Source organism: Myotis daubentonii, chromosome 6 (assembly GCF_963259705.1).
Source record: "Myotis daubentonii chromosome 6, mMyoDau2.1, whole genome shotgun sequence".
Taxonomy (NCBI): domain Eukaryota; kingdom Metazoa; phylum Chordata; class Mammalia; order Chiroptera; family Vespertilionidae; genus Myotis; species Myotis daubentonii.
The window spans coordinates 82616086-82627055 of record NC_081845.1 but is presented as its reverse complement, the minus strand read 5'-3'; the positions used below and the strand labels follow the sequence as shown (position 1 = coordinate 82627055).

The 10970-nt window shown below is 40.9% G+C and overlaps 1 protein-coding gene across 1 annotated transcript in view; it reads right to left on the bottom strand.

Annotated features, from left to right (window-relative positions):
• Positions 1–1218: 1218 nt before the first annotated feature.
• The window catches only part of ADGRF1 (adhesion G protein-coupled receptor F1), a 44147-nt gene continuing 34395 nt past the window's right edge, over positions 1219–10970 (bottom strand). Inside the window, exons 13-16 of the mRNA XM_059699662.1 lie at positions 10311–10352; positions 9249–9308; positions 7122–7188; positions 1219–1728 (exon numbers count right to left, since the gene is read on the bottom strand). Coding sequence (XP_059555645.1) covers positions 1676–1728; positions 7122–7188; positions 9249–9308; positions 10311–10352 — 222 coding nt within the window. The 3' untranslated portion in view covers positions 1219–1675. The remainder of the gene's footprint in view (positions 1729–7121; positions 7189–9248; positions 9309–10310; positions 10353–10970) is intronic.

The following is a 10970-nucleotide window of genomic DNA, read 5'->3' as shown; positions in this document are numbered from 1 at the left end:
TTTGAGCAGCCATTAGAGCAGCGATTTTCAAACTTTTTTGTCTCGTGGTACACCTAACCTAATTACTAAAATTCTGCTGGACACCAAAAAATATATTATGCACCCAGCTGGCGTGGCTCAGTGGTTGAGCGTTGACCTATGAACCAGGAGGTCCCGGTTCAATTCCGGGTCAGGGCATAGGCCCGGGTTTCGGGCTCGATCCCCAGTAGGGGGCATGCAGGAGGCAGCCAATCGATGATTCTCTCTCATTATTGATGTTTCTCTCTCTCTCTCTCTCTCTCTCTCTCTCTCTCTCTCCCTCTCCCTCTCCCTCTCCCTCTCCCTCTCCCTTCCTCCCCGAAATCAATAAAAATATATTTAAATATAGTATAATGATTTTTGCCAATATCACCAAAAAAAGGGTATAATTTTGATTCATTCACACCAGATGGCTATTGTGTTGGCTGTTGTCATTTTTTAAATTTGACAATCTAAGGAAAAAGAGGTCCATGTCCTAGACTAAAAGGTTAGGTATTGCATATTTCAAAAATTCTTGTGGCACACCAGTTGAACATTGCTGCATTAGAGTCATCTGGAGGGTTTGTTCGATTCCCGGTCAAGGCACACACCTCGGTTGAGGGTTCCATCCCCACTCATGGCATATAGGTTTTGTTTCTTTCTCACATCTATGTTTCTCTCTCTCAGTCCCTTCCTCTATCTAAAATCAATAAAAACATATCCTCAGGTGAGGAATAAAAAAACAAAAACAAACAAACAAACAAACAAACAAAACAAAAAAAAACAGGTGACCCTGAACCTCATTCCTGTGTTTCTGATTTAGGAGGTCTGGGGTAGGCCCAAGAATTGGAATTTCTAACAATTTCCATGTCAGGCTGATACTGCTGAGGGGTGGGGGTTGGGGCAGGGTGGGCAAACTTTTTGACTGGAGGGCCACAATGGATTCTTAAACTGGACCGGAGGGCCGGAACAAAAGCATGGATGGAGTATTTGTGTGAACTAATATAAATTCAAAGTAAACATCATTACATAAAAGGGTACGGTCTTTTTTTTTTTTTAGTTTTATTCATTTCAAATGGGCCGGATCCGGCCCGCGGGCCATAGTTTGCCCACGGCTGCATTAGAGAGTCATTAATTTAAGAAAAAGCAGGACATGAGCACTTCGTGTGGTGCAAAGTTTACTGTATAAAAAAATTGTCAACATAAATTCCAGGAGTGATTCCATAAATGCAACTTATTTATTTATTGCTTAATTCACAGAAAGGAGAGGGCTGTATAATATTCTCCATGATCAGGTGAAATAGAGGACAGGTGGGGCTGGCTTCCCCACCCAGCTGACTTCAGGGAAACAAAACCACATTATCGCCAGCGCCAGGCGAAGCTTGCAGCACAGAGCGTTGTCCTTGGCAGTGCCCGACTCGTGTTGTCATGGAATCCACGGCTGCCTTGCCTGTGCCCTGTTGGGGGACACGGCTGAGATCTAACAACCAGGAAACCTTATCCACAAAAGCAGTGTGTCCCTTGGCAACACATCACACTGGGGCGCTCCTTGGCTCTGGTTTCAAGCATCAGGTCAGAATTCCAAAGGGGTGTTGCCTCCCATCTGGTTGGCATAAATGTCGCTGTTGGCAATGCTTTATCTGTGATTCCTACCCAGCAAGATAAGGTCTTGCCAAACCTACTTGGGCTGGTACTCTTTGGTGATAAATTTCTCTTCTCCCAGGGTGTTACCTATGAAGAGACACAGAACCGGAGAAAGTCAGGACTGGAAGGATCTCGGAGCTTATCTAACAAATGCAGGTTTTACTGATGGGAAACGGGAAAGCATCTGAGGAATGATGGAGGCAAGGTGGAGGCCGGGCCTCCCAAGGACTCCACCCTGGAGAGAACTCTCCACTCTAGCCCCACAGGAAGCCATTTGGACACACTGGGTTAGGATCAAGCCAGGTGAAATGCAGACGAATTCCCGGAGAATTTGTGGTAGCAGGGACCTATGGGACTCTTCTTTGGAAGACGAGGGCTGAGCAGCAAATTGCAATCAGCTCTGGTCCTTCCTGACCGCCTTTGGAGGACCTACTGAATCCCTGCTCTAAATGCAGTCACTGGTCTATGTTGGTTGGTTGTCTTGCTCTCTCCCTCCTAGAGACGCTGGGTACAAAATGGAATCTCTAGAGTTTGGGTAACTCAGTCATTGAAGTGTGGCTCGTGTCTGACAAAACTATACAATTTGCCAAACTATTTTCTCCCAAAGGAAGAGATGAATAAAAATAAAAAAATAAAAAATCCCCAGAGTGCTCCCAATCTGTTTTGCACCACGTACTTGAATTAACTGGTTTCCTAGCAGGTGAAAATTCCACACCAGCCATGGCTAATTCCTGCTTTGCTTAGAATCAGCCTTCACTGTTTACCAGTATCCTTGGGCATAAACCCAGGAAACAGAGGTATTGTTTGCTGTTCTGAAACAGAGCTATTATGCTCTAACTCCCTAATTTATTTTACTAGACAAATCACAGCAGGAACACTGTAAATTGTTCCTAATTAGAGAAGATGGATTAAAATGTTTCAAACCCCCAAATTCCAGAGTGGACCGCAGGTGTGTCTACTCTCCCAGCAAGTTGTCCAGGATTTATTTCTCGGTCCGAGTTCGCCCCCTAAAGTTTGATAAAGGTAAGTACAGTACAGCCCTTCTGCCATCTTAACAAAAGGCAGTCTTTCCCATTAAGAATCGTTCAGAAGGCAATAGGTTTGGGGCTTTTAGAGAAATCTGCATCAGTCTGAAAAACTTTCTAGGTGCCATCGAATGACTATTTGTCGGCCCCTTTATTTGTGCTGGAAGCATGAGAAAAACTTGAAATTAATCTTTCTAAAATAACAAGTTACAGATCTGGAAGAGCTTATCTGATAAAAGGCCAGGCAAAGTCTAAACATGATTCCATTCTTTTGTAAAACATCCCAACAGTGGGATTTCTTCCTCTAAGTGCCTATTATACTCAGATATCAGAGATCTTCACGTTTCAAATTGAGATAGGCAAGTCAGGTGCTTTATCTTCCCTGACTCGGCAGTATTTAACCCAATTGAAATCCTTCTCAAAATGCTCTTCTTAGCTTCTGGGACAGCAGGTTCCCCTGGCTTCCTACCTACTTCACAGGCTGCTCCTTCTCATTCCCCTGTACTGGGTCCTCCTCCTCTCCCTCCCTCATGATGATGGGGTGCCTGGCCCAGTGCTTGGACCCTCTTACTTCTCTCCCTGTATCCGCTGTGTGATACCTAGTCCCACGGCTCTAAGCGCCATCTCTTTTCTGGAAGCTCAACTGGGGAAGAACTCACTTACAGCTCATTCGGGTTGTTGATAGAATTAATTTTATTGCAATTGTGAGATTAAGAACCTTGGATTTTTGCTGACCTTTGGTTAGAGGCTACCTGAGACCCTCATGGTCACTGTTACTTCCCTATCACATGGGATTCTTCAACATGGCCACTTATGTCCGTACGCCTGCAAGAAGAGTCTCTTACTCCAGCCTGCTTTTAACACAGTGAGTTAATCTATGCAAAGCATTCAGAATAGTGCCTGGCACATGGTGAGTACTCTATAAATGTTGGTTCTTCTTTGACTTCTTACCATCATTGTCATCACCATCACACCACCACCACCACCATCATCATCACAATTATTGTTAAAAGAAATCAACTCTTGCCTTAAAAACTACAATGCAAATCTCTAGGAAACTCTAGAAACAGGGAGGAATCAAAGGTTCTTGGTTCTTCTGGGGCTGGGACTCAGGTGAGCCAATAGGGATGGAAATATGGAAGAAAATGTCACTTCACACAGTGTCTATTCACCTGCTGTTCTGTATTTCACATACAAGTGGCACTGGCCATATGTGTAAATAACTTCCAGAAAGTACCTCCAATGTATATGAAAGAAATCCAGGCTGTTTTAAGGTATCTCCCTGAAGCGAACAACCAAACTCTCCCACATTTTGCTGCTTACATAGAGAAAATTCTGGAAGTAATGAACCACATGTATAACCTCATAAAGCTTTCTAGGATCGCAGGTAATTTTCAAAGCTCTTATGGGACCATAGAAAAGAACTAGGAAGCAAAAGTCCTAAAAGTCCCCAATGACCTGTCATTGGCTTTATAGTCATTGGCCAGCCATGTCACCTGGCCAAGCTTCCATGCCCTCACCTCTGTACTAGGTCTGCCTGCACACCTCACATCACTGGATTGGGAACCAGATGAAAGTGCCTTGCAAATTGAAAAATACTGCATTAAGTATGAAATGGAAGTTCTCATTTTATTTCTGATTAACGTTCAAAGTTGAATAACTGAACCTAAAATGCAAAAGTAAGCATAAGATCCAACTGGAAAATGTGGAAGGGAAATTTATACCAATGACTTTTTGATAAGAATGTGAACATGGCCCGTCAATGTATCTAAGGCAATTTCATGACATTTTCTCACTCTGATTCAAAGGATTGGAAGTGCCATATGAAAAGTGCTATTTTACAAACAACAAGTGTTGGAGAGGATGTGGAGAAAAAGGAACCCTTCTGCACTGCTGGTGGGAATGCAGACTGGTGCAGCCACTGTGGAGAACAGTATGGAGCTACCTCAGAAGACTAAAAATGGAACTCCCATTTGACCCAGTGATCCCACTACTAGGAATATATCCCAAGAAACCAGAAACGCCAATCAGAAAGGATATATGCACCCCTATGTTCATAGCAGCACAATTCACCATAGCTAAGATTTGGAAACAGCCTAAGTGCCCATCAGCAGATGAGTGGATTAGAAAACTGTGGTACATACACACAATGGAATACTATGCTGCGGTAAAAAAAAAAAAAAGGAACTCTTGCCTTTTGCAACAGCATGGATGGAACTGGAGAGCATTATGCTAAGTGAAATAAGCCAGTCAGAGAAAGATAAATACCACATGATCTCACTCATTTGTGGATTATAGAGAACAACATAGACTGATGAAAAGGGACAGACCCAAAGACTGAGAAACAGCAATCAGGCTATCAATCCCCAGAAGGAAAGTAGGGGAGGGCGGGGGTAAGGGGAAGAGATCAACAGAAGGACTTGTATACATGTATATAAGCCAAACCAATGGACATGGACAACGGGGGGGTGGGAGCATGAGTTTGTGTGTGTGTGTTGGGGGGGGGGGGGGGGGTTGGGGGTTAATGGGGGGGATGAGGACACATTTGTAATACCTTAACTAATGATAAAAAAAAAAAAAAAGAAAAGTGCTATTTTATGAAAAAAGACAGGCAGCTTGTGGCAGTGAGGAACTGGTACAACTGACATAATTTCCGACAAAACCTACTCTTCTACATTTATGTAGCAATCCCTTTGACTCAAACCACATGAAAATCAATCTTTCCATTTTGTTGAAGATAAAGAGGGTAGTGACAAAGCTAAAACCTCCTACTTTTAGTCCCAGACTTTTCAATCAGAAAATTCCATCTAATATTGAGCTAATTTCTTCCCTGACATTTTGTCAGAAATGTCAAGTTGCTCCAAAACTTTTTTTCTTGATTTTATGGTTTCCAGCCTTATTCAGTTGATAAAAACTGAGTTGGCATGATGTCATTTGAGGACTCTCCAGTCTGAGAAAATGCATAAGTGCCTAAAAGAGGGAAAAGATGGTTAGAACTGTGGCTACTAAGTTGGAATGAAGCATGAGACCAAAATGAAAAGAAGCCGATGCAATTTCTTACAACTCTGGACAGTTTTAGGAAGATAGTAGGGAAAGTTCTAGAATATAGCTGGCCAACAGGAACAGCATTTCGTTAATGCCACAGAAACTGGGGTTTGTCAGACATCTCTCGTTTGATAAGAGAAGCACCATGCTTTTCAGATATTGCTGGGAAATGAGAAAAGGCAGATTTGAGATCACAGAATGTCATTTCTGGGAGGAGCCTTAGCCATCTCTTCAATTTGTTTTGTTTTGTTTTGTTTTTCCTTTACTAATGAGGAACAAAATCCAAAAAGTAAAGAAGTTTGTCAAAAGCCCTCAGGCTGGTTGTTGGCAGTAATATTGGGACCCAAGGCTCCTGAATGAGCACATTAAACATTTTGGGAGAGAAGTATCTCCTCAAATGCAGACACTTGAACTTCACCTGGTGACTGAATTCAAATAATGTTGATTGGAATCTCACTGAGTTGCCTGTTTCCCTACCTTAATAAGGTACCAATGTAATTTTAACATGAAATGAGACTCTTAAGTATGGCTTCAGCTTAACTTGTAACGTGCTGTCCCGCCCTCAGCCTCGATGCTACACGCTCCCTTCTCCTCCAGCAATGCTGCAACTACCTGCAATGCTTAAATCCCAGTCTTCTGGGAGCTCAATGTCATCCACAACAGCCAGTATCTGAGCACAGAAACAAGGCATGTCATAGGCAGAGGGGACAGTGCTCTCTTCCCCAGAGCAGATAGTGGTTCCTCCTTTTCCAGGAACACTCTAGGGAGGAGGATATGTCCAACACTAGGGCATAAGCACCTGGCCCATGCCCACTGCCCAGCAGCTGGCACAGAAGGAGAGACTCTCTGGTAAGGACACAAATGATGTTAGTTTAACCACACTTCTGCACCCCATGGCCTCAGTGACCAATGTCACAGATTTATACAGTGTCTAATTGAGAAGATACTAGTATTTTGTGATGAAATTAAACATGACAGTCGCTGATCTCCAGGAGGGTCAAATCCCCAATACTGTATTATTGTGTCAACCCTGAGCACCATTCAGACAAACTCTGGACACACAGCTGGCTGATACTCTCACACTTCTCAAGTGAATTTTTAAAAAGTTGCCATTGAGCCCAGTTAGCGTGGCTCAGTAGGTGAGCATCAACCCATGAACCAGAGGGTCATGGTTCAATTCCTGATCAGAGCGCATGCCTGGGTTGTGGGCTGGATCCCCAGTGGGGGGTGTGGAGGAGGCAGCCAATCAATGATTCTCATTATTAATGTTTCTATCTCTCTCTTCCTTCCTCTCTAAAATCAATAAAAATATATATATATATATTTTAAAAGTTGCCATTGAGTTTTCCTTATTTGATGTATTCAGAGTCTCTTCCTACCTTTTATATCCTTTGGTTTATTGTGACTTACCTTTGTGTTGCACTGGGTTGAAAGACTTTGCAAATTTGGGTTTGGCAGATAATTCTGATGAGTTTTGCTGCACAAAAGAAAAATGAGTCATTTGGGCATTAATAGTATCCTTTCAGTGACTGTGAACATTTCCTAACTTCTTGATGTCATTAACAATCCTTTTTTCTATCTACATAGCACAGTATTATCCTTTTAAGAAATTTGAATACTCGCTTCTTTATTCTTTATTCTGCTTTAATCAATTTGAAATGCTTAAAACTTATTTCTAAGTGAATTTTTGTTCCTGTATATTCTTGGAACTTCTAACAACAAACTACAAAAACAGCTCTAAAGATATAGTATCCTTTTTTATGCCCAGGCTTACATTTCTTGGTTCACATATTTGTCACTAGAAAAACCTATCATGGGAAAACAATACTTCTAGTAAAAAATGGTCTCCAGTAAAGCTTTGTTTTATTCTGCCTCCTCTTAGTATACAAATCTCTTTGTGAATAATGCCTTTGTCACTGATGCAGGGTGAAGAGTGTCCTGCCTCACTTTGTCAAGGTAAGGTTGTCCTTCAATGCAGTCGCATATGCTGTAGCTCCCTCCTTTTCGTAAGAGCAGTGACTTATTTATTAGTTTCACATGTGTGGCTCAGGGGATTTCAGTTCTTCAAGACGTAAACTCAAAATCACAGAACGTTAGCCCTTCTGCTTTGAGGAACTAGTCAAACACTTAGTTTTAACAGTTGAGAAAGTAGAAACCAAAAGGTACTAAGTGACTTTCCTAAGATTGTACCACCAGTTACAGAAATACAAGGCACACCACCCCAAGTCTAGTCTTCTTCTGTCACCATGTATTTGATCTCCTTGGGTGGTGGACACACAATGCAATACAAAGATGATGTATTATAGAATTGTACACTTGAAACCTATATAATGTTAGTAACCAGTTATTTTAAATTTAAAAATAATAATAAAAGGAAATGAAAGTGTGGGGGGGGAAGAAATACAGGGAGGTCTGCTGGCCCGTGGGCCCCTGATCCCTAATTTATAGCAATGCTCTCCATCTACTATGAAATGCACACTTAGAAAAAAATGTTTAGTGTCAGAAGCTAATTCACTGTTTGTTATTTCAAAGGTTATTTTGTCCCTTGTAAAAATCTCTAAACATCCACATAGGTTTTCTTGCACTTAAGTCAGTAGACTTTTATCAAACACAGAAATCTCTTTAGATACTTTTCTGAAAGCCCTCAGTATTTTGCTGAAAGATGAACGTCAAAATTAACTTCAAAAATACAAAACAGCCGAAACCGGTTTGGCTCAGTGGATAGAGCGTCAGCCTGCGGACTGAGAGGTTCCGGGTTCGATTCCGGTCAAGGGCATGTACCTGGGTTGCGGGCACATCCCCGGTGGGGGATGTGCAAGAGGCAGCTGATCGATGTTTCTCTCTCATCGATGTTTCTAACTCTCTCTATCTCTCTCCCTTCCTCTCTGTGAAAAATCAATAAAATATATTTAAAAAAAAAAATACAAAACATGCGTGCAAGTACTTTTGTTTGTAAGTACACTCTCCTCATGTGAGTGACACCTTTGTGGCGAAGCATGAGACAGGAGTCCTCTGTTTCCATACAAATGTCAGCTTGTAGACGTAAAAGCCAGAACTGCATGGGACAAAGTCAGTTATACCAGCTTAAGAGAGGAAATTCTAATATATAGTTTTATATATTAGAAGTTAGTCAAGACTTCAACCTTTAGTTTCCTAGAGAAGGAAAATGGTTTATAGGAAAGCCAAACAGGCAGAGAAAAGGGCCTTACCGACTCTTGCAGTTGGGAGAAAAGTCAGACTAAAGCAAATGAGATTGTTCAAAGGTATTTGTTCACAATTGCACCCACAGACCTGGATCCTTGAATGTCCTGAAACTTTCCATGTCTTCTCATTCATTCATTCATTCATTTCCTCTCTCACTCAACTCTATAATGAGTATTGACCATGTGCTGGGCACTGTGACAGATAACCAGAATATAATGGTGACAGAAATTCAAGGGGTTTACACAAAAGTGGCCTTTCTGTGAGGCTGTAGAAAAAGGAAAATGGAAAAGTGGACCTTCATGCCTTGAATGCATGGCAGTATGAGATAATTACCTTTGATGGTTGCTTCAAAGAGCTTAAAGGAGACAACGTGTTGAACAGCAGTTGTCGCAGCTGTAAGGGCAACAGAGAAGTACTAAGACGCACATATACAAACATACATAGGCAAAGCAAGAACAAAACTGCAGATTGAAACTGTAGTTTAGAGTAGTATTTCCTGGAAGCTAACAGACTATAAGCATGGGTATCTGATGAAATGATTTATCTTCTTTTACTTCCTTTATTTATTTTATTTATCTGTAAACAAATCTAGAGTTAAACAAAGAACAACAGAAGCAAAAGCCATAATAATTCAAATTCTAGACATTTGTAATTAAAAATAATTGCTAAACTGAAGTTTACCTTTGAAGTTGAAGAGTTTGCTAACCATGTGCTTTGTACAAATGAGAGAATTATTTAGGCCAATCAAGAACAGCAAATTGCTTTTCTGTAATTAGCAGTTTTGTGCATGTGTTAATTATAAAATATTCTTTAGTTCTTATTTTTTTTAAAAGCCTACATCTATTAGCTTATTACCTTTACCGCTCTCAAAAGAATTGCTCAATGCTTGGGAAAAATAATAAAACGAGATTATTAAGTTTTTTTCTATTATATTTTACTTACATTGGTCATCCTTTTTAGGTTATTTAATTTTAGAAGCTATTTACTATTTAAAACTCTGGATATATAGAAGTAGCTTTGTCTTTCAGTATATTCTAAGTAAATGGAAAAATTAAAGGAACAAAAGGGAATTTCCCCATAAGGAAAGTACTTTTGTTCTTTCACGATTGCCAAACCATAATGTACTAGTAATTTACAAAAATTTAGAGTAAAAACACTTTTCTGCTTCTTTCTATAATGTCACATTACAGATTGTGATTAGTTCTATATAGCTTATAATCAGCAGTGAGTGTTTAGTTCCTTGGTCGCCTGACTGAGCCTGCCTTTTGTAAAATTACAGAATTTTATTACAAAAGTACCCATAATCTGGCTCTGTTATATGAATAAGGGCCAGAACTAAAGAGGAAAGGTTAGCTGCCTCAGTTAGGGGATAAAGAGAGAAATGAATACACATACCTTACTATCCAAGAGCATTCCAAAGCATAAGATGAAAAAACCCTAAAAAAAATAATAAATCACATTTTATTTTTTCCGGAAAAGAAAGCATGTGTAATACTATCTTCTATTCTATCGCCCAACATTAGAGTTGTCTGCCCGCTAGACTGAGGGCTCCTTGAAGGCAAGGATACCCTGTGACCTCCACAATGCCTAGCATGCCACAAAGTACTCAAAATTTTTTTTGTCAAATGTATAAATAAATAAATTGAGGGAATAATGTTTTAAATGCATGCAGAGCTTCATTTTCCCCTTCATTTTCCTCAACCTAAAACAAATAAATTCTGTTTGCTTCTATATCTTAGCCTTTCTTTAAGACAGGCAGTAAGTGAACATTTGCTAAGCCTCTCTGATGGCAGAGGCACTGTGGTCCAACCCTAAGGCCAGGTGGAGGGAGTTCACCTCTATCAGCCCCCTTTCCATCAAGTCCTTGGGGTGGGGTACCCTTGGCAGAGACTTTCTTGGACCTTGAGATCCTCCTCCCAGTCAGAGCACACTCAGTGCAGACCGTGCAACACTAAGGTTCGACCCCCAGATCCCTGAGTTATTGTGCAGAGGTGACCCAGCAAACCATCACTGAACCAGGATTGAAGGCTCTCTTCCAGATTCATCAAAACCTAG